The 24,802-nt window shown below is 43.7% G+C and overlaps 1 protein-coding gene across 2 annotated transcripts in view; it reads right to left on the reverse strand.

Moving 5' to 3' along the window:
- The window catches only part of MOXD1 (monooxygenase DBH like 1), a 184,328-nt gene extending 180,960 nt beyond the window's left edge, over positions 1-3,368 (reverse strand). The window contains exon 1 of one of the 2 annotated variants that reach the window (XM_030195216.1): positions 3,061-3,368. In XM_030195216.1, coding sequence (XP_030051076.1) covers positions 3,061-3,327 — 267 coding nt within the window. In that variant the 5' untranslated portion in view covers positions 3,328-3,368. The remainder of the gene's footprint in view (positions 1-3,060) is intronic. The other variant, XM_030195218.1, reaches the window with a different exon arrangement.
- Between the last annotated feature and the right edge of the window lie 21,434 nt (positions 3,369-24,802).

The following is a 24,802-nucleotide window of genomic DNA, read 5'->3' on the forward strand; positions in this document are numbered from 1 at the left end:
TGTTGACCCAACGACACTAAATATCGAATCACAGATATCAGCAAATTGAATGAAATGGAAAGATGGTGCTACTAGATGATTCTGTTGGCTTGAACATAGAAGAGTATGATGTGCAGCAGAAGGTATTAATAAACAAAATGAGAAAAGCACCCTATGAATGAGAAAGATGAAGCACTATTATTAGGAAACAAAATGTGTTTTTGTTGCTCATTTTCATTCATTAATGACATGCAATGATATGAAAAACTCTAACAACTAAAGGAGAACACAAACTCTATAGAAATAATTCCAACCTAATAAAAGGAGTTTGAGTTATAAGGTTGGTTTAAAGGTGTCCTGATCAATTGTAAGGGAAAAAAACTTCCACCTTAAGTATAACATATATATCAAAAGGAACCTCAAACCTCCACACAAGGGACCATCCCAACGGAATTTAACACACCTTGTATAATTCGGAGTTCATTACTATCATAGGTTCCACCCAAGAAGGAAAAGGAGAAAAAAAAAACAGACATAAAAACTCAAACTAAATGAGAAAAAAACGAATGGGATGAAAAAACTCTCTTTCCTTCTTATATCTACCAATTGAATGGACACCTCACCCAAACCAACCCAACTTTGGCTGTTCCCTCTCTCAAAGGACTATACAAAGAACACTCCTGAAAGGAATATCTAAGCCCTTATAGAATAGGAGGAAAAACTAAGGGGCAACAATCTAACCACCCCCTTAAGCCTTAAACCTTAAATGTAATCCCCCTAAAAGACCCAACTTACTAGAAACATACCAACCATTCGTTTTTTTTTTTCTCATTTAGTTTGAGTTTTTATGTCTGGGGGTTTTTCTCCTTTTCCTTCTTGGGTGGAACCTATGATAGTAATGGACTCCGAATTATACAAGGTGTGTTAAATTCCATTGGGATGGTCCTTTGTGTGGAGGTTTGAGGTTCCTTTTGATATATATGTTATACTTAAAGTGGAAGCTTTTTTCCCTTATAATTGATCAGGACACCTTTAAACCAACCTTATAACTCAAACTCCTTTTATTAGGTTGGAATGCAATGATATGAGACATGTTGTTGATATTTCCCATGTCATTGCAAACGACAGCCACTGTTCCCTCTAAGCTGAGCAGTAGTCCTCCACCAACAGTCCTGCCAGTGGGGGGTGCTGTTTCACTATCATATTTTCAATAGTGAGGGACAAGCAAGCTCCAGGGCTGCCAAGAGCCACAGCCAGGCCCAGGGCAGAACTGGACTGCTGAAAGCCAACCCCCCCTCTCATCGCTGATCCCGCCTACCCCTTACCTTTCTGTCTTTGCCTCCAAGGGTAGTCTCACCCTGGTGCTAGTGGCTGTTTGGATTGCTGGAGTACCTTTTGCGTGGAAGTGAGAGGAGATGGGTATTTGACAATGTAAACTAAAAAGGGATCTTGCATGCTCAGCTACCTGGGAAGATGAAGTACAGTAGAGGAAAAGACAAAAACTGTTTTGGGTTAAGAGTGATATCCTATAGCAAATGACATTCTGGCTGACAGTGGAGATTTATCCTTGGCAATATGGTCATGAAAAACCAAGCAATCTAGGTGAAGCAAGGGGTCCTTCCCTGATATCATCTGCTACATCAATGTTACCGTGATTGAAGCAGGAAAAATCACTGTAATTCCACCAACCAAGGGTAATAGTTCACCACTGTGGCTTGTAGTAAGGACTGACACCTTGCGGATGTATACTGTAGGTAGGGCCAGATGTGCTTAGTTATTTTCCCAAGTAAAATACACAATTCAAAAATAGACTGAAACCAAAACAATAAACCAACAGAGTACAATTCCAAACCAACCACCAGACAGAAGAGCATCCACTGGTTCCCACACAAAGACTCTGGCATTCTGCTAGCTTTAACTGTGTGAAATGCAGGAATCATACAAACAATATTTCACCATTAATTAAAATCAGCTAAAGAAAAGCTCTTCCAGTTGTGGACCACAATGTGCTGGGTCATAGTCATCAGAAGATCCAGCAACTTTGCTTCATTTATCATTAACCATTCCAAAAAGGGGGCCGACATAATTGTAGCGTCTGGTAAATGAGATTGAAGTTGGAGAAGCAGTGAGATTCTTCCTCAGACTGCTGTCCAACCCACAAGGCCAGCACTGCTTATTTGAAATCAATTTAACCCTATAAATTTCAGCAGAGTCCACAGTGCAGGGTGCATTATCAGTCATTCCGCTAGATAATGTTTTGCCACAGCTTGTAGGGCCAGATTTTAAGAATGGGGCAAAAATAGTAAAAAAAAAAAAAAAACCCTTGCAACTTAATTTACCTGCACAATTTTGAACTAACATTTTTGCACCCAGAACTTAAAAATCTTGCAATGTCTAGAAGTCAAGCGTGCATAAATAAATAAATATAACATAAAATAACCCGCACGGGGGGGAGGGAATCTGTGCAAACTAAAACCCGCAAAAAGCATATTGTTTACAAAGAGTGAAAAAGTCCCACGTTGTTGTTGGGTTTGTTAGCTGCAGGAAACTAAAACCTTGGGCAAAAGATGTGTTACTTTCACACTGTGCGAAAAACTAACCCACCACGGGCTCTTCCCGCTTGTTTTACACCCCCCCCCCCCCCCCCCAATAAATCTGGTTATTTCATTAGAAAGAACTTGAAGCTGCTCTTAAACTCTCTGGTCCGTCTATCTTTCTGCAGTCGGGATCTACGGAGGGACGGAAGCCAAGGGCAGCTGAAAGTAGATTGCAGTTACACGTTTAAAACCGTGCACAGATTTTTACTTATCATATAAGGGGTTACGTATAAAAAATACCACACATTGAGGTCCTGAAGGCGATCGTGGAAACTTCTCCCGATCTGCCTCGAATTCGGCTCAAGCGGATCTCACGCCTGGGGAGTGTGAGGCTAAAGCCCATTTCGCTTTCCTGACCTGAAAGCAGGCGCTGTAAAAGTGATGCACTGCAAACCAGTGTAGCCCTGGTATTGTTTTTTTTTTCCCCCTCAGGCTAGAGGATACCCCGTTCATGGAGCCTTTGAAAAGTTGCATTTGGACGTACCTGTAGGTAGGGCTTGCCTCCTCTCACTCCCCCGATGACTATGTCCGACGAAGCCATGGCCCCTGCGGAAGAGAGCCCGAAGCCCACGTATCCCCGAGTCTGCACCTCCAGCAGGAAGGCGATGCTGCCCTCCCGGTGGCCCCAGCGCAGCCGGTACCTGCCGCCGCTGTCCAGCAGGGCGCTGTGCTGGTAGCGCTGTTCCCGGGGGCCGGTGGCCAGGCTGAGTCCGGCGGACAGCGACAGCACGAACAGCGCCCTGCACAACATCCTGCCCGGACACCAGGAGCTCTAGCCAGCGGCTTTCAAAGGATCCGCCAAGCGAGATCTCCCCACCCTCCTCTCAGCCGATCGTGGGGGGGGGGGGGGGGGGGGAGGCGGCTGCTCTCCGATTCCTCCGATTGCACCGTAATCAGGAGCGGGGAAAGGGGCAGCTGAGGTGTGCGATCACCGGCTGCTTGCTAGTGTCGATTCCTCCTCTTGTTTTGTGCAGAAAAGCGTTTGGAAGGCAATGGAGGGACGGATTGGTGATTTTTCTCTTTCTGCTGCCCACTCCCTTCAAGGTTTGCCCTAGTCCTCTTCAGGCACAAGGGAGAACAGGGGTAAATCCTAATATCACCCTCTCAATCCAATCCTGACTGATCACTCTACTTGATTTTTGTAGGAAACCTCGGCCCCACCCTTCTATGGACGATGTGAGGGTCTAACAGAGGCTTCACATACCCTGAGCAGGTAGTCATACTTTATAAAAAAAAACAAACAGGAAAAGTTCCCACAGTAGGAATCTGGCGTGCCAAGCTCATCCTTTCATCTTTTTTTGTTTTGTTTGCTTTAGCTTTTTATTAAAAGTTTAGGGGTCCATATTCAATGCCAGTTAACAGGGTAAGAGAGCTGGAGGGGATGGGACTTTGAGGGAGTGGAAGAGGTGCTTAGACCTTGCAAGGGGGGATGGAGGGGGAGGACCACAAACTAGCTGCCAGCTGGTACCAGACGTTTTGCGGGTGCCAGACAATATTCAGTGCCAGCATCTGCACAGCTAACCAGGTAAAGTTAGGACTGCTTTTTATGTGGTCCTGTAAGCTGTTAGCTATGCAGGTGCTGTGCCAGCATTAAATATTGCTGGCACCTGCATAATTCCCAGCTCTGCCCCCTGTAATGCTCCTTATCTGCCCACTTGGGACATAGCTGGTGACTGCCAATAAGCAGCACATATAGTAAAGAAGATCCAGGGAATGAAGAACAGAAGAGAGTTCACCAAAACCGATTTTATTGAAGAGGGACCCAACTTGGCCAAGTGTTGGCTTTGCCTTCATCAGGGGTCACCAGATTCCTTCATTCAAACAAATCCTGAAACGTTCGCTAAAAAGACACGTCGTCCCAGCTTCAACTTTTTTCACTGATGATGACATCACAGAGGTGGAGCTGGGATGATGAGTCTTTTTACAGAACGTTTCAGGATTTGTTTGAAGGAATCTGGTGACCCCTGACGAAGGCGAAGCCGAAACTTGGCCAAGTTGGGTCCCTCTTTAGTAAAATCGGTTTTTGGTGAACTCTCTTCTGTTCTTCATTCCCTGGATCACCTTTGCTGTCTGTGTTGCTTGTGTGTTACTGCAGAGGCTGAGTCTTTTTCTCTGGTGGATGCCAGTATTCAGTGGCACTTTCCTGTTAAGTGCCTCTGAATATCGGTAGCTAAGGGGGCACACGTGACCTAACCAGTGTTTCCCCAAGTCCTCTCCTGGAGTACTCCTTGCCAGTCAGGTTTTCATGATATCCACAATGAGTATGCATGAAAAAGATTTGCATATTATGGAAGCAGTGTATGCAAATCAAATTCATGCATATTCGTTGTGGATATCCTGAAAACCTGACTGGCAAGGCATACTCCAGGACCGGACTTGGGGAAATACTAATTAAAACTGTTTAAATCGCATTGAATATCAACTTCTCTATTTAAATCACTTTGTTGCTGGTTTAGCTGTGATGTGCCTTTTTAACTTTCTCTGTTTCGGATTTGCTGGAATCTAATCAGTTGGGGGGGGGGGGGGTTCTGTGTTCCTCTTGTATCACCCTCTTCCTGTCTTTTTATGATATCAGAGTACAGTAAGGAGAGCAGGCACTGTGTGCACTCTGTCTCCACTGAGAGTAGATGAGAGAAAACTCTGGAATGAGAGGAAAAAGGCTTAGGAGGAAACTGAGAAAATACTGTTTCACGGAAAGGGTGGTGGATGTATGGAATGGCCTTCTGGTGGAGGTCGTGGAGACCAGGACTATATCGGCAGTTAAAAAAGCATGGGACAGGCTTGTGGGACCCCTTAGGAAAAGGAGCTAGTGATTACTGTGGAAGGGCAGACTGGATAGGCCATTTGCCCCTTATCTGCCAACATGATTCTGTTTCTGTAAGAAATTAAGGAGTGGATATTCAAAGCAATTTAACTGGGCAGGAGAGACTCCTGCCTGCTTAAATCACCTGTGTGGGGCTATCCAGGTGTATTTAACAGCACTTAACCTCTAAGCACTTAAGCCAAAATCGGCAGTGAGGGGCAGATTTAGCACTTTTGCACTTAAATGGTGATATTCAGCACTTAACTGGATAAGGTAACTGGGTAAATTGGACCCCTTAAAACACAGACATCTTTGTCTGGTTTCACTTACCCAGTAAGGACTGAATATTGGCTCTTAACCAGTAAGTGCTGGCCAGCTGCTTATACCCAGATATCCAATTCTAGTGCCCAGAGATAGCCTGACATTGAATATCCAGGCAGGGGTGGACTACCTTGAAGGGCCTGGAGGTCTAGTGGCCTCTGCAGAGGCAGGAAAGAATCCCACTCTTTCCTGCCCGCATGGTGGTGCTGCTTCTGCCGTATTTTAAAAATGGCTGCTGAGACCCACGAGACTACTGTCTCAGCAGCCATTTTGAAAAACATAGCGGCACTGCTGCTGGCTGGGCACAGTAGCAACAGCAGGCAGGTTCTTTCCTGCCCCCGAAGCCACTAGACCATCAGGCTCTTCAAGGTAGGACCAGGGAGGGTGGTGGTGTGGTGGGCAGTAGCCGTGGGGGGCCCCAACCACTGTCAGTGGACTGAGGAGGGTTGCAATGTGCTGCTGCTGTGGCAGGCAACCTGGGCCCTCGGGCACTGCACGGTTGCCCGAATGGTCAGTCTGCCCCTGTATCCAGGCTATAAGATCACTGACCATTGCCATCTGAATATTTATTCCTTAAAAAAATATATATTGTTCTTTGCAGGAAAAAAAGAAGACCTGCTTTTGAAGCTGAGGAGAGAAACCAGTAGCAGTGGAAAGGAGAACGAGAGAGCTCTACGTTTTCTGTGCCTCTCCAGGTCTTCTTCTGACAATATGACCGTCTCCCTGTCTGAGCTGCCTGCTTTGCTCTAGACATTGAAACGCCAGGCTGGCCAGCTGCATCTGTGACCCACTGACCCACTGCACTGAGTTCCCCTTGTTATCATTTAACAGCTTTAGAAATGGGGATGGATGAATGATGACTGCAGGCAGTTGTAGTGAGACCAGATCTTATGATGGTTGAGGTACTAAACTGAATAAAGACACCCCAAGCAGCTGAATGTAGTGCTGACACCACAGTGAGCTGCTGCTGGATTCCTGCAAGGGTTAACACAGGGCACCCCATGAAGCTCTTGCTGTAAAACGCCTTCATTGATTAAGCTTTTCTAAGCTGTGTTCGGCGAATTTTTTAACATTTCATTTTGGGTTTTTTTGTGAGTGATCAGAAATAAACACTTTTCTTATTTCATCAGTTTCCTTTGTGCTGTTTTCGAGCTGTTTTGAGGAAGACTGATCCCATAAAAATGAAATGAAGGAAGTAGATCTTACAGAGAGGTTACACAAGCGAGGAACAGGTTCATGCAGACAAGGTGGTTCACAGCCAGCACAGAAAAAAGCAATAAGAGAGACAACTGCAAATCCTACAGCACAAAACTGAAAACAGTTACACACCTCATTGTGGGTCTAACATGCTGTTGCGAGAAAACTGGACATTGTGATAAAGAAGAAAAGCACAGGATGTAAACTCTTCTCCTATAGATGCCAAAGGAGATACTTCTTTATTGAAAGGGTGGAGGATGTGGGAAACAACCTCTCGGTGGAAATAGTGGAGATGAGGACTGTATCTGAATTGAAGAAGACATGGGACAGGCCTACGGGATCTTTTAGGGGGAGGAAGAGATAGCAGATGATATAGATAGGTAGACTGGATGGGCCATGTGGCCTTTATCGGCCATCATTTTCTCTGTCTGTCATAAGAACATAAGCGTTGCCATACTGGGACAGACCGAAGGTCCATCAAGCCCAGCATCCTGTTGCCATCAGTGGCCAATCTAGGTTACAAGTACCTGGCAAGATCCCAAAACAGTACAATACATTTTATGATGCTTATCCTAGAAATAAGCAGTGGATTTTCTCAAGTCCATCTTAATAATGGCTTATGGACTTTTCTTTTAGAAAGTTATCCAAACTTTTTTTTAAACCTGCTAAGCTAACTGCTTTTACCACATTCTCTGGCAATGAATTCCAGAGTTTAATTACACATTGAGTGAAGAAATATTTTCTCCAATTCATTTTAAATTTACTACTTTGTAGCATCATTGCGTGACCCCTAGGTGATACCAGAACCAGCCCAACTGGTGTAGTCACCTAGATCACCAGCTTCTGGGGAGCACAAAGAGCAGCTGGAGTCAAAGCAAAATAATAGGTCCTGACAGCAACACAAAGAGACATCAGCACATACTTTAACCTGCATTTTTGTAGAATGTTTGCGTGATGATCATGATTGTTGAGTTTTAATGATCAAAAACAGGCTAGAAATAGTTAATTGAGAGGGGGGGGGGGTGAGGATGATGGTTTGCCTAGGGCACCCACCACCCTTGCACTAGCTTTGAGTGAGACTGGTGAAACTTGCAGTGTTGGTCTGTTTTCTCTTTTCTTCTGTTCTTGTGTTTGCTTCGTTTCTAGGTTTTGGGTGGCCAACTGTCAAAGCTGCCTAAATCTGACCATGTTCAAGGCACCCATCAACTGATTTCTACCTTGCAGATTTTAAGATTGTCCTTGAAGATATCAAAATTTGGGAATTTTGTAGTCATCGATCCTGATGACTTAGCTGAGCTTTCACCACCATTCCACCCTCCACCCTCCGACTCTGGCACCATTGGAGATCCTGTCTCGCTACCTTATATTGCAGAAGGATCTTAGGGAACACAGTAGACAGGGAAGGGGCAGGAATTTTTGAGGTGTGTGTGGTGTAGCATCCAAGATTCGCATCCATACCGACGCATGCACAATATTATTGCTTGGTACACTTTGATCTTAGTAGGCATCTTACTCTTCTCTTCTCCTATAAATGAGGATGGAGTCTGCCAAAGGAAGAACTTGCTTTGGAACATGCATTGTATAATCTCACTTGCAGAGTTGGAAATAATGCTTTCAAGATAACATAATTTCTCAATTGCATTCAGTTGAGTGGCCAAAGTGAGAACTGTAAGCTTGACATGAGGCTTAGATGAAGCTTGCTGCATTATGACCTGTCTCTCAGGCTGATGATGAACCCGAGGCATCTATAGTAAACTGGATGTCCTCCAGTGAGTGACCCATTAGTGCATAGCAGTGGCATAGCCATGGGTGGGTCTAGGTGGATGGGGCCCATTCACTCTGGGCTCAGGCCCACCCAGCAGCAGTACACCCTTGTGGAAGCTGACAGGGATCAATTAGCCCTGCCAACTCAAGACTTCTCCTGAAGGTGCCTAAAACGCTGCTGCCCAGCTCAGCAGTCAGCAGCAGTTCCATGAGCCACCAAAGCCAGCATCTTTACATGCTCAGTTTTTGCACATGTAGCAAAAACTGAGCATGCACAGGTGCTGGCTTCAGCAGCTTATGGAGTTGCTGCCAACTGCTGGGGTGGGTAACATTGCTCTGGGTACCTTTGAGGGAGGTCTTCAGCTGTCAGTGATTCAGGATCCCCATAAGCTCAGGTATTTACATTTAAGAACATAAACATTGCCATACTGGGACAGATTGAAGGTCCATCAAGCCTAGTATCCTGTTTCCAACATTGACCAATACAAGCCACAAGTACCTGGCAAGATCCCAAAAGAGTAAAACAGATTTTATGCTGCTTATCCTAGAACTTCCACAGTATATGAATAATACAACTTGCGATCAACGTTATTCTGCTGTCCTGGAGCATCAGATCCCTAATGCACAGCTTTTTATTCCTCGGAAGAGCTATCTCAAAGGGGCTGGTGCATTAAGTATAGAAGCATGAACCCGTCTCTCTCTCTCTCTCTCTCTATCTCTCCTCCACAACAATGACCTCCCCCCAATAGACCAAGAACACCTCCCTAGCCCCCTGCCAGTGCTCCCCAACCCCTCATAGGCCCCAGGGACCTATCTCACCATTCCCTAGATTCTAGTGGAATGGGACAAAAATGATTCCCAATCGCTCCCGTCCTGTTGGGCTTTGGGTTAAAAAAGGCATCTCTCAATTCTCAGCAGCAGGCTTGTGATACTACTGCTAGGGTGTGAGGTGCCCTATAAATACATATTGCTCTTAAAAGGCAGTTTGACTCCTAGTGATCATCGTGAGCATTTAGAGGCCAGACCCACAATGGCAAGGAGCAAATGGACATCACTCCTGCTCATAGGACCCCCCCCCCCTAAACCACCAGGGAGATCCAGGTAGGCCCTGGGGGGGTGGTATACAGGGGTAGAGGGGGTGGATTCTTGAGGCTGGAGTCTCTCTTGACCAGTTAAATAATTTTGAATATGGAGCAGTACATAAATAAATAAATGGGACAAGGGGCTGACAAAGGGACAGGTGAGAGAAGGGAGCTGGGGCTTGGAGATGGGTTTGATGCTGAGGACTGGAAGGGGAGAACGAGGGGTAAAATCAAGCTGCTGAGTGGACATGTAGAGAAGAGAAAAATGCTGAATAGAAATGACCAAATGTCAGAGACAGATATAGAGAGGAATGGAATACAGGAGAAGAAAGAAGAATGAAAACAAGACCCAGGAGAAAGAAAAAAAATAAATTAGATGAAAATGACACAAGGGAAGTCGAAAGGAGAGGAGAGACCTAGCAGACTAAGAAAGTAAAATGCCCAAACTACAAAGGAAGAATGTACTTTATTTTTAGTTAGGGGACTGGAATATGTCATGTTGAAATGTGCAACCCTGATAACTTTGCAGTTGATATTCAAAGCGATTTAAGGGGGCAAGAGCCTCTCCTGCCCCCTTAAATCACCTATTGCCACCTAACCTCTCAATATTCAGTGGCACTAACCCAGGCAGTGCCACTGAATATTGTCTCTGGCCCTGGAAAAAGTGGGCGGGTCAGGTACAGTACTGGGGGGAGGCATTAGGGAGGAGCCGGGGGTTATGCAGATGCAATATTCATTGTCAGCACCCACATAGGTAAGTGGGTTAATTTAGGATAACTCAAAAGCTTCCCATTTCATTCATTTGGGATTCAGTATAAGATCTTCAAATTAACCCATAAGGTATTGAATACTGGTTTTCCTTCTTCTCTCTCTTCTTCAGTTACACTCCCACCAGAATATTAGATTCGCTTCATGACAGTCATCTTCATGTTACTCCTGTTGTACGTGTACGCAGTGGTGTACCAAGGGGGGGCGGTCCTCCCCAGGTGCACGCCGCTGGGGGGTGCCGCGGTGCGCACCTGTCGGCTCCGAGTTCACTAACTTCGCTCGTTCGCTGCAGCTCCCTGCTCTGCCCCGGAACAGGTTACTTCCTGTTCCGGGGCAGAGGGAGCTGCAGCGAACGAGCGAAGTTAGCGAACTCGGAGCTGACAGGTGTGCGCCGCGGCACCCCCCTCAGCGGTGTGCACCCGGGGGGTGTCATTTCGCCGGGGAGGGGGGGAGTGTCATTTCGCAGGGGGGGCGCACTGCACCCGGGGGGGGGCGCATCGGCGATCCGCCCCGGGTGCCATCCAAGCTAGGAACGCCACTGCGTGTACGGTTAGACACCACTCATCATAGTGCATTGTATTGCACTGCACCTTTGCTTTGGAATTCTCTTCCACCTTCATTTCAGCTGGAACCTTCTTTTAAAAGATTCAAGATTGTGCTGAAAACACACTTGTTCATTAAGGGGTCCTTTTAATAAGCTGCAGTAAAAAGTGGCTTGCGATAGTGTAGGCGCGGGTTTTGGGTGCGTGCTGAAATATTTTTCAGTGCACGTACCAAAAATGCCTTTTTTAAAAATTTTCCCCGAAAATGAACGTGCGGCAAAATCAAAATTGCTGCCCGTTCATTTTAGGTGTCTGACCTTACCGCCAGCCATAGACGTAGCGGTAAGGAATCTGTGCAGTAACGACATACGCACGTCAGATGCCACTTGGCACGTCCGCTATGTGTGGCAGAAAATAAAAAATATTTTGCAGACGCGCACCAAAAATGAAATTACCACAAGAGGCATGTGGTAGTCAGGCGGTAAGTTCATTTTGGTGTGTGTTGGGCTTGCGTAGAGCCTTACGTGGCTTAGTAAAAGAGGCCCTATGCTTTTGGAAAGCATACAAATGGCAGTGGGAATTACTATATGGCAGTGGGAATTACTAGGATGGGCTGGCTTACATCTGCGGCACTCTCCTCTTTGAAGTTATACTCTATCACATGTTGCATTTTCTTTCATAATGATTGATTTTCTTTTCTGTTGTCAATTCCTCTTCCCTATTAATTTAATGGCATTCTATTATACTAGCCTGTAAACCACTTTGTTATATATAATAAATTTAATAAACCATAACCTATAAGTAAATTATTTTCTTATCTTATTCTTTATCTTTTATAACCGGCTTTATATCTAAATAGGTTCAGAGCAGAGTAACAATGATTAAGAGACCATTTAATATAAGCAAATCAGGATCATACAATAATACATAACAGTTCAACATTGTTATAACTGGGATTCTTACAGAACAAGTATGTCTTTAATTGCTTACAAAACTTAAAATAGAAAGGACTTAAATGTATTTCCTGTGGTAGAGAATTCTAAATCATTACTTATTGAACGAAAAAAGAATTTTCATGAAATCATTTGAGTCTTAAACCTTTCACTGAAGGAAAGCATAGAAGATGAATTCTGCACTGCGATGGAAGTGAGTAAACCTTATTAATCATAAAAAAAGAATACAATCTCTCAGAAGAAAAACCCTCTAAGGTACTCTGAACTAAACAACATATCTTAAACAAAATATGGGTTTCCATTGGCAACTAATGAAGTTGCATCAAGCTGGAGTTGTTTAAGTTTGAAGAAGGTTTTTTGGATTAAAATGTTAACTTGAGGTTCCATACTCAAAGAGGAATCTAATCATATTCCCAAGGCTTTTGAGATTCTTTCCACAATTAAGAGCACCTTCACTATTTGGAATGCAGTTTGGAATTCCACCAACACTGGAACCAGACCAAAGAATTTTTGTTTTATCAGTATTAAGTTTGAGAAAATGAGAAAAAGATTTAATTTACATGGACATCATATGAAAAATGCCAGTACAAACAAAGATGTTCACGCCTGTGGGACAGCACTTTACAAAACCAGAACACTGTACCAGTGATTTCATGGTAAGGATCCTGAAAGGGAACTTTAAAACAATACAGGAACGTAAGACCTTTGAAGTCAAAATGATTAAATATTTTGACACCCACCAGACAGGACTTAACAAAGATCTGGGTTTTCTAGCCCATTACAAAGAATAAAATTGTATTGCCTTATAAATTGTATTGCTCTCCTGTCTCCCTGACTCTCACCTATCCACCCCCATCCTGTTAGACTGTCACTGAAATGCTTTGATGTTTTCACTCATCCCCTGTCTCCATGCATATAGACTGTCACTGAAATGCTTTGATGTTTCACTCATATATACTGTCATCTACCAACTTTTGCTTATTTCCGATCTGACGAAGAAGAGCAACCTTCGAAAGCTAATCAAGAAATTATTAAGTTATGTTCAATAAAACAGACATCATCTTATTTTCTTTTCCATGTTTTATTTTGTTTTATTTCTATTCATTACCTTTAAAAGTGGGCTGACACAGCTACCACACCTCTCTATGTTGAGTGAAGAAATATTTTCTCCGATTCATTTTAAATGTACTACTTTGTAGCTTCATTACGTTACCCTAGTCCTAGTATTTTTGGAAAGAGTAAACAAGCGATTCATGTCTACCCATTCCACTCCACTTTGTAAGTCTATGTGCTTTGAAAATGAGCCCCTTAACTTCTTAACAAAATCAGATAATTGGAGACCAACCAAAAATTCTATCAATTTGGTAAGAAAAGGTGTATTAGCAATGGGTCTAAAGCTAGCAGCTTGAGTTATATTCAAACCTACTACCTTCTGGAGTAGTGTCAACACAATATCAAATGTTAGGAGTAGCTTAATGGTTAGTGCAGCAGCTTAAGTATCTGGGGAACTGGGTTTGACTCCCACTGCAGCTCCTTGTGACCCAGGACAACTCACTTATGAAATAAGTATCTGTAAATAATATATAAACTGATTTGATTGTAACCACAGAATGGCAGTATAACCCTATCCGTATTCATGGAAGCAGGGCTGGTTTTAGACATGGTGGGGCCCAGGGCAGGACATTGCCACCATGAGGTCCAGGCATCTCTTACCCTTCTCCCCACCGTGGTCCATTCCCCTCACATTGTGGTCTTCTTTAAAAATGTATTTCCCTTCTCAGAGGAGCCCCAGTGCAGCAGCCATCCTCACAAGCTGCTTCCAGCTGCCCCTGAAGCTTTCCCTCTCTGCTGCGATCCACCCAGGCAAAAAAGAAATTCCATTAGAGCCATGCAGATAGCGGCAGAGAGAGAAAGCTTCAGGGCAGCTGGAGGCAACTTGTAAAGATGGCTGCTGCACCAGGGCCCCTCTGAGAAGGGAAATACATTTCTAAAGAAGATCAGGAATGTGAGGGGAAGGGAGGAGGACACGGACGATGGTGGGGAGAAGGTGAAGAGATGCCTGGACCACGAGGCCTCCTGGAGCTGTGGGGCCCAGGGCAGCTGCCCTGTTTGCCTCCCTAATGCCAGCCCTGCATAGAAGAAGAAAACCATCCAAGACAATGTCAAATTCACAAACTTAACCAACCAGTTAATTATTTCTTTGAGGAGGATCAGCCAACAGAAAAGAAAGAGAGGATTCTATAGAACAATGAGTAGAAGAAAGCTTTTTTTCACATAAGGCTTTATATCATGATCGTAAACTGGATCAAAATTAGACCATTCTCTATCAGTGGGAATCCCTAACACAAGAGCTATCATATTCTTTTTCCCAGCATTGAACAGGGATAGATACTATTTTAAAAGATTGATGAATTATTTCTACTTTATTTGAAAAAGAGAAAGCAGGATCATTAGTTGCAGGTTACATAAGTACATAAGCATTGCCATACTGAGAAAGACCAAAGGTCCATCAAGCCCAGCATCCTGTTTCTAACAGTGGCCAATCCAGGTCACAAATACCTGGAAAGATCCCCAAAAAGTACAAAACATTCTATACTGCTTACCCCAGAAATAGTGGTTTTTTCCCCAAGTCCATTTAATAATGGTCTATGGACTTTTTCTATAGGAAGCCGTCCAAACCTTATTAAAACTCCACTAAGCTAACCACCTTTACCACATTCTCTGGCAATGAATTCCAGAGTTTAATTACACGTTGCGTGAAGAAACATTTTCTCCGATTCGTTTTAAATTTACTACATTGTGGCTTCATCGCATGCCCCCTAGTCCTAGTATTTTTGGAAAGTGTAAACAGACGCTTCACATCTACCCGTTCCACTCCACTCATTATTTTATAGACCTCTATCATATCTCCCCTCAGCCGTCTTTTCTCCAAGCTGAAGAGCCCTAGCTGCTTTAGCCTTTCCTCATAGGGAAGTCATCCCATCCTCTTTATCATTTTCGTCGCCCTTCTCTGCACCTTTTCTAATTCCACTATATCTTTTTTGAGATACGGTGACCAGAATTGAACACAATATTCGAGGTGCGATCGCACCATGGTGCAATACAAAGGCATTATAACATCCTCATTTTTGTTTTCCATTCCTTTCCTAATAATACCTAACATTCTATTTGCTTTCTAAGCTGCAGCAGCACACTGAGCAGAAGGTTTCAACTTATCATTACTTTGACAAGATATTATTAAAGATGAAGGTGAAGAAAGCTTCTTCATTAAGTGGAACAGACTTCTGATCCAGATGATCAACATCCACCAAATCTGAGTAGTAACTTTTCTTAGACTCTGTAATCTGTTGTTTATATAACTTCATATGGTTTTTTCATCAAATTATTACAGCTGCAGCTGTAGATTTACACCAAGCTCATTCTAATTTACAACATTCACGTTTTAATTCTGTTAAACTTTCGGTGAACCAAGGGACATGAATAGGTCTAGAACTGTATTTAGTTTATAAAGGAGCTCTGGTATCTAATACATTAAGAGGGGAATTTTTGAAAGAACATCCAAGTCTGAATTGAGAGGTCTCACTTAAAATGTCCAACAAAAAAAAAAAAGCCCTGTCCATCTCACAGCTATTTTGGAACAGGAAATATGTCGGGGTTTTCTGTTCGAAAATACATGAGAACATCCAAGATGAACAGCATTTTTACAAAACACAACATCCAAATTACGAACATCAAAACACCATGGACCAGTATGTCTGTCTGGCAGCATTTGTACAAAAATGGTCACAGAGATGTCCCTGCAAATCAGAGGGGCAGCCTAGTGGTCAGTGCTCTGGGCTTTAATCCAGGGCACCCTGGTTCATATTCCACTGCAACTCTTATTTTAAATGCCAAAACCTGTCGTTTCTTTCTCTATAATATTAACAAAATCCGCCCTTTCCTCTCCGAGGACGCTACCAAAACCCTTACCCACACCCTTATTACCTCTCGCCTAGACTACTGCAATTTGCTTCTCGCTGGTCTCCCGCTTAGCCATCTATCTCCCCTTCAATCTGTCCAAAACTCTGCTGCGCGTCTTATATTCCGCCAGAGTCGCTATACTCACGTTAGCCCTCTCCTCAAGTCGCTTCACTGGCTCCCTATCCGCTTCCGCATACGGTTCAAACTTCTCCTTTTGACCTACAAGTGCATCCACTCCGCAGCTCCTCAGTACCTTTCCGCTCTCATCTCTCCCTACACTCCTCCCCGTGAACTCCGTTCGCTGGGTAAATGTCTCCTGTCGTCCCCCTTCTCCCTCACTGCTAACTCCCAGCTCCATTCCTTCTATCTCGCTGCTCCCTATGCCTGGAATAGACTCCCTGAGCCAGTACGTCAGGCTCAGTCTCTGGCTGTCTTCAAGCCTAGGCTTAAAGCCCACCTCTTTGCTACTGCTTTTGACTCCTAACCATGACTCTCTCACTCAACACCCTCACTTAACACCCCTGCAATTTCCCCACCCCTAGCTGTCTGTTCGTCTGTCCAATTTAGACTGTAAGCTCTGTTGAGCAGGGACTGTCTTTTCATGTTCATTTGTACAGCACTGCGTAAGTCTAGTAGCGCTATAGAAATGTTTAATAGTAGTAGTAGTAAATGGGGAGCCCTCACCTACTGTACCTGAAATGTGCTCTGAGGCTTGCAGGTGTCTTTAATATTTAAGTACAGTAGGTATAATCTCTGTTTCTGGAGGGCTCATAATTTAAAGGTTAAAAGTTGAAGTGGGACTTGAACCTGGGACCCCTGGTTTCTAATCCAATGCACTGTTAGGTTACCCTTTAGACCTGCTTACTGCTGTGTTCAGAATGCCCATAATACCTGATGCCGTTTCCTTTTCCTGTGTCACTTTCAGGGGTAAGGAAATGAGACACCTCCATGTATCCTACAAAAAAGGAGTAGGCAACCTATAGCAACCTATAGCAACCTATAGCATGTTGATGACCAGGCAAATTCTGTTTGGCTTTGGAACACCCAGAAATACTGGGGCTAAGTCATCAAATATATCTTGCTATGGTCAGAATGTGAAAGAAAACCTTGGTAAATAAGTTTCATGAGCTCTTGGCGAAATTTGGGAGTGGAGGAGTAGCCTAATGGTTAGAGCAATAGGCGGAAAGCCAGGTTCAAATCTTAGTGCCATTTCCTTGTGATCTTGGAAAAGAAAATAAGATGATACCTTTTTTATTGGACATAACTTAATACATTTCTTGATTAGCTTTCGAAGGTTGCCCTTCTTCGTCAGATCTTGGAAAGTCACAGCTCTCCCTTGCCTCAGGGAGAGCACTTAGTTTACAGACTCTCCAGGGAAGGAAACTGTTCACTGTACCTGAATGTAATTTGCTTCAAGTTACAGCAAAACCAGAGCTCATAATGAACACTATTTAACCTTCCCTTCGATCCCCACTGTACCCGAAACACATGTACCTTTATCCGACCCCACATCACCTTGTACTTGTTTTCTCTACTGGACTAGGTGAACGCCTTTACTGTACTATGTAAGCCACATTGAGCCTGCAAATAGGTAGGAAAATGTTGGATGCAAATGTAACAAATAAATAAAATAAATAAATACTACTGAAAAGGCATGAACTACATCCCAATCCTTTTCCTTACATGGGTTGCCAAGCACGAGCATATCATGCAATACAGAAGCAGTGAAGATGTTTAAAAGCACAGGGTAAAGGATAAAAGGTCAAGGATTTGATATACTGCCTTTCTATAGTACAATGAAAGTGGTTTACATATATTATATGCTGGGTACTTTAAAAGTCCATAATAAAAGATGCCCAGGCTGTGTTCCTGTACCTTCTCTATTATGTAAGTAATACCATATTGTTTCCACTAGTCCCAAAATCTGTTTTTCTGGCATAATTTAAAAGAGACCATCATTAGTACTTTAATGACTTCCATTGGTTTGAGAAAAAGTTTGCAATAACAGCATATTTTGTCTGTACAGTGGGAAATCATGTGGTACTATTTACTGCAGCTCTCCTGTTCTTTAACCACAATACTTTTCATCATTATTTTTAATACTATGTAACCACAAATGCTTCTCAATGAGATTTGTACATGCACAAAATTAGATGTGCAGCTTGGTCTTATTGCCCTTGTGGTGACCAACAAACTATGGTCTGAGGACCTGAAGAACACTGGCATTCTACAGTGATTAGTGCCAGTGAAGTTAATGGAACCAAACACACCCGCTTGCCATGACAGCCATTACTTAATTGCCAGGATTGTGGATACTGCATTCTTCTTTTGCCTGACAAAAGCGCTAGCAGCTAAAATGTTCAGCAAAGTAGGCAGGCAGGTGCTGGAGAAAGAAACTGCATATGGAAATGCGTATGCATGTGCGTGTGGAAGAGAAGGGGGGGGGGGTTAATTTCAAGCAATGATACCCTTCCGGACACAAAATGATTTAGCATATAGTTACAGGATGGATAACAATGAAGGAAAAAAGTTAATAAATGTTGTACATTGATGAATCCCAACTATGTCTACTAACTTCTCCCTTTGTGTGTTTTAGGCCCTGTTTACAAATGTGCGCTAGCGTTTTTAACGTGTGCCAGTGGCGTAGCTATGTGGGGCCACGGAGTCCTGGGCCCCTGTAGATTTGGCCCTGGACCCCCCTGCTGACGACCCTCTCGACCCCCCCCTCCCGCCGCCAACCCTCCCCTGCCACCGCTGTCGGCTACCTTTGCTGGGTCTGTGAGTGCTTTCTAGGAACTGTGGGACCACTGGGAATGTGGCCCCAGTAACCTAGGAATCACTGGGAATTATTTGAGAGCAGGAGACTTGCCCATAAGCAGTTGGGACCCAGTCAGTGGGAGGAAAGTGCTAGTGTAGAGCACAAGGGGCAGGTGCAGGCGAACCTGAGCTGTGCTGGGGATACACCCTCTAAGTGGCCACAGGTTAGCCCCAGGCGGGTGGCTAATCATTTCATTACAGACTTTTGTCCTTTTTTTGTGGCAGCATGTTGAGATTGTCAGAATCAGTGTATGGCATGAGGGTCACCATCCACTGAGTTGTTCAGAATCTTTTTTTATCTGTAAACTCCAGACACAGAGCACAGTGAACGAGTGCAGCAGTAACAGGGTCCCTACCCCATTCAGAGTTTTTTTTTGGTAGTGTTAGGAGATTAGCAGTGCACTGATGGTGACTAGCAGTGGCCAGCAGATACCGGAGATGCCTGACCTAATACAAGAAATCTCAAAAACAAACCAGAGTACTAACTTTTAGAGAAATATGAGAAGATTGACCTCAAAAGACAAATATTTATAAGTGAAAAGGGTCAAGGGAAGAGGATAGTATGTTGTCCAGTACGATCATTGATTATGTTGTGTAGCTGGGTGTGGAGATTTATGTTGGATCGGTGGGATAGACTTTTTTGAAGAGGTGGGTTTTTAATGATTTCCTGAAGTTTAGGTGGTCATGGATTGTTTTCACTGCATATGGTAGACCATTCCACAGTTGTGTGCTTATGTAGGAGAAACTAGATGCATAAGTTGTTTTGTATTTTAGCCTTTTGCAGTTTGGGTAATGTAAGTTTAGGTATGATAGGGTTGATCTGCATTTGTTTCTAGTTGGTAGATCTATGAGGTCTGTCATGTACCATGGGACTACGCCGTAGATGATTTTGTGGACCAATGTGCAGATTTTGAAGATGATATGTTCTTTGATTGGGAGCCAGTGCAGCTTTTTTCGAAGGGCTTTAGCGCTTTCGAATCGTGTTTTACCATATATCAGTCTGGCTGCTGTGTTTTGGGCGGTCTGGAGGTTTTTTTTGTGAGTTGTTCTTTACATCCCGCATAGATTCCGTTGCAGTAATCTGCATGGCTTTGGACCATGGCTTCCACATCCCCTCCAGCAATCTCCATTCTGATCAGGTTGGAATTTAGCCAAGGCGTAAGGAGACCGGTACCATCTATATAGCGATATCGCCCCATTTTCTAACAAATTTGCAGAGATAGTGAATCTCACCATGCTAGCGTAGACAGACTCCTACACCTGCGCAGTCAATTCACGATCTAAATCAGTTTCCCACTGCCTGATAAAACACAGCTCCTTCTCCCCTCTAGTCTTGCTTTTCTTAGGGAATGAAATGGGAAAAGCAGAAGTACAAGCCCATGTGTGCAATGGGGTAGTTAGGCCCAGGGCTGGAGCAGCCTTGTCAGGTGAGTCTCGATTCAGTTAGAAACCTAGTGACCATGGCTAGCCCCTGGTGAAGCCCATTGTGCACCCACAGGGAGAGGCTGAAGAGAGGTACAATGATGTTCAATTCCCTGGACTGGTTGGTGGGGGGGAAGCTCTACTGGCGCACCCAAGTATGTGAAATTTCTACAGTATGCTGCATTAACCTTGCACTGAGGCACTGCATGCCTGAGGCAGAAAGGAAAGTGACAGTACAGATAAGGCACCTCAGAAACAAACTCAACAGAGAGAGCAGCATGTGAGAGAGATGAACTGATGCAGACACAATAACACAGCAAAAGGTTCTCACATACTTAATTCTCCCCCCCCCCCCAAAAAAAAATAAACACATCCAAATATCTTTAAAACAAACAATGTACCCATTTCCCTGCCCCTGCCCCCAGTAACAAAATTAAAGGCTTGACAACTGTATTTAATTGAAACAAAAATTACCCGTTCCCCCATCCCTCCCCTCCCCCAGTAACAAAATTAAAGATTGGACAACAGTTTTTAAATCCAAACTAAAATTACCCCCTCCCACCAAAACCAATGTCTTCTATGGAGACATAATCTGACAAAACAGAGACAATACTCAAGTTGCTATCTGGTGGTAGCATCTGCCATAGGTCACCCGTGAGGTGCAGAATCCAAAGGCAAGACAATGGCAGTGATATGTGTAGCAAGGTTCATGAAAGAGGAGAGTCTCTTACAGCATAATGTCCCTGAGGCCACTGGGGAGGGAGACATGCACCTCAGATGGCCCTCAATTTAGGCTCCTCCGTCAGCCACACCCTCATCGCTGCGCACTCCTAACACAACTAGTGGACAGCTGGCTGTGGGAGGGCCCAGGGCTGGAGGCCTGGCTGGTGGAGGCCCTGGTGGGGGGAGGCTGCCTGGAGGGGTGTAGTGCTGGGTGGGATGGAGGAAGGGCATGGTGATGTGGGCTGGGCTGAGGAGCTGGGGGAGAAGGATGACAAGGGTTGTCTGGATGCCCTCCAGGGCACACTTTGCACCCACTTGGTTGTTGCAAAGGGAGGTGAGGCAGGAGAGACATTCATCTTTGAATGGCCTCCTGGCTTTCACCTCCCTGATGAGGGCATCCATACACTGATTGAGCCCTCAAATCTCTTCCCTGAGCAGGTCTTGCTCCTGGTGGATGTCATGAGTGGTGCTCACCAGGAGCAGGTCAGCCTGCTCATGGTGGCCTGAATGTATTGTGGGGCTGTCAGCCTTGCCCAGCTCCTCCTCCTCCGTGGGGACTGGGAGATCCAGCCCCTTCAGCTCCTCCTCAGCCTCAATGGCTTCAGCCCCCTCCACTTCCTCCTCCTCCTGTTTCAGCACTGGTGGTGGTGGTGCTACTGCTGCTGCTGCTGTTGGCAGTGGTCCTTTCTCCTCCTCGAGAGCTTGGCCTTGGGCAGCTTGACCATCTGCATGAGGAGATAACATTGAGGTGAGATGAAAACATCCAGTTTGGGAGGAGATACAGACAGAAAGCATTGTCATAGTCAATTTTATTATAGAAAAAATGTACTAAACAGTCTGCAGATGGAATAGAATCATTAGAAGGTCCTGATTGAATCCCTGCTAGGGACTGGAAAACAGAAAATAAATCATTAGAAGGATTTGCAGAGTTGCTCCACGTGTCGCAACTGTTTTTTCAAGAAAGCAAAGTTTCTCATTGTACCAAGGTATTTCCAAGACATAGAACATGGGGAGATCTTAATAAATGGGGCTATGTCCTCAAAAATGGCTAATAGATTGCTAGAATATTGCTCTATCTGCTCTGACAAATCTCCTGTCCATGTCGACCCCAATCTCAAAATGGAAAGATGTGGCAGCCATTTTGAATGCAGAGCTAACATGGGCAGGAGTGGCTGGGGATTACTCCTGCCCTGACTAGGCCACTAGGGCTTCTAAAGTAGGCCCAAGGAGTGTGGAGAGTGGTTGACACTTGCAGTCATGGGGAGAGGGGGGACCAAAAATGCACCAGTATTTGGTTGTACTAAGCGTAAGTTGTAGCACACCATGTCAAATGCTACCATGTAATTGACAGTGTTCTATAACCATACTGCATTAGTGCTAGGCACGCCCTGGGCTGCCCATGCCCCTCCCATGTCCTCACCTCTATAGCAGTTAGACAATAAAGGATTTACGCGCTAAGGTTACAGAACTCCGACTAAGTGCAGTTATGTGCATAACTCCAAATTAGTACACACTATGGACTAAATTCTATAAATGATGCCTAAAAAGAATCGGCGCTAAAAAAACTGCTAAGCACTATTCTATAAACAGCGCTCAAAGTTAGATGTTGTTTATAGAATAGTGCTTAGCGCCAGGAACCACAACTACTTTTAGGTGCAGCCATTTACACCAACAAAGCCTTGGTGCAGAACCCCCAAATTCTATAACAACATGCATTAATTAAAGCAACACCCCTGATTCACCCATGACATTCTCATAGCCGTGCCCCCTTTTTGCACCCATGTGTACATTTTACGCACGGATCTCATGCCTAAATTTACACATGTAAGTTTCAATTAAAGCCAATTAGCACCAATAATTGCTTGTTAAAATTCCAATTATCAATGCTAATTGGTTTGTAATTGAATTAAATGATGCATGCCCAAATTTGCACATGCAATTTAAATAGACATTTATAGAATTTGGGGATATATGTAAATAATGCACATTCATTGGTGACTGACATTTATTGCAAATGACAACCCATCTCTACAGGACTTCTCCACTGAGAAAAGTGTGTACTTTATGCAAATGGAGCACACTATTAACAACATTCATTTTGAGACAAAAAAAAAAGGAAAACATTGATACAAAAATTTTCTGACTGCCCATCCATAATGTCCAGTAAGTTTTAAGTTGTATCAGATGGCTAGGGATGAGAAGAGAGATAGTTGTGGTTATGTCTCAGCAGTCACTGGAATGAATAGTAGAGAATTCTTATCCAGGGGTATGAGTGCCTCTTAGTTATGTTACTAGTGTGTAGGGTAAAAAAAAAAAAAAAGTTACAAAATCAAAATTAGAGAAAAACCACTATAATGCACAAATACCACACTTCTCTTTAAATCCAGAAAACTTAAACACATATATATATGTGCGAGGAGCAAAAACTTAAGGAAAAAAGACCTCAGCTGACTGTGATCATCCCTTGATGAAATATTTGCTGATTCCTCATCAGGACACAGCCACTTTTTCATACACAGCTTTGTTTTGGTATTATTGTGTAGGGTGCCATCTACAGGAACAAGTGGAGGAGCAGCCTAGTGGTTAGGGTGGTGGACTTTGGTCCTGAGGAACTGAGTTCAATTCCCACTTCAGGCACAGGCAGCTCCTTGTGACTCTGGGCAAGTCACTTAACTCTCCATTGCCCCATGTAAGCCGCATTGAGCCTGCCATGAGTGGGAAAGCGTAGGGTACAAATGTAACAAATAAAAAATGTTCACTACCTTGTTACAGTTCATTACAACCCTTTTTTGAAATCTGTACCTTTAATTGTGCTTGGTGATTTTGATATTCCTTATTGAGAATAGGTGAATTGGGATGAGGAATGCTTTTTATATTATTATAGGATTTAGGGTTGGTTTAAGTATGGGAAAGAAAAAAACCATAAAAGAGTAAATAATGTTAGACCTAGTATGAAGGAATACTAGGTTGGAAAATGGAAGTGCAGACTTGTTAATATGGAGAGATCACTCCTGTTAAGATCTATATATATATTCCCACTTCCCTATGGCTGATGTTAATCAAAAAAGAACAGTGTGGGATTGGGCATTAGTGCTGATAGTTGTGGTCAAGAAGCAACTAAATCTTAGGAAGAAAGAAATGGAAGGGAAGTCTTTAGAAGAGTAGGTTAGATAATAGGAAGAGAGGCTGATGGAAGTTAGGAAAGTATTGGTGCTAGAAAAGAAACAGAAATGGCTGTAAAAAGAAAAGCTATCTGGTTTCACCCAGGGCTGAAGAATGGATATTATGACCAAAGTGTAGCTAGACCTGACTTTCTTTTAGGGGGGGAGGGGGAGACTTAACATGGGGGAGGGGCACTAGGCATATAGGTATGACCAGTGCTAAGAATGGATGCAAAGCAGAAAAAGGGCATTTCCCCAGGAACTCACCATACAAAAAAAAACTTGATTTTGATGTAATTTCAGTTTTTAAAAAAACCCATAGACCCTCTTCAGTCCTAAGCATATTAGGAAGTACCTGTAATACAAAGCCTACAAAAATCATTTGGGACCTATAGAGCTAATCTGCTTTACCATAACACCACTAACTTACAGAAGTAACACAACAAGGACCCTACCTAGGAGAATGCAACACAGTAAATATTACTGTGGGACCTAGAACATCAATATTCCTATTGGGGAAACTGAAGAAGCTGATATTACAGATGCATAAATAGAAACTCCATGCAAATGGAGTACCTGGTCTGGTTACACACACTGTACACAAGTAGACCCTTGCCAGGTACAGAATAAGTGAGCATGAAGTTAAAATATGAATACATACACAAAAATTAAATTTAAACCCCAAGAAGCCACACTCTGCGGGCAGTGCAATA

This window comes from Microcaecilia unicolor, chromosome 3 (assembly GCF_901765095.1).
Source record: "Microcaecilia unicolor chromosome 3, aMicUni1.1, whole genome shotgun sequence".
NCBI classification, from domain to species: Eukaryota; Metazoa; Chordata; class Amphibia; order Gymnophiona; family Siphonopidae; genus Microcaecilia; species Microcaecilia unicolor.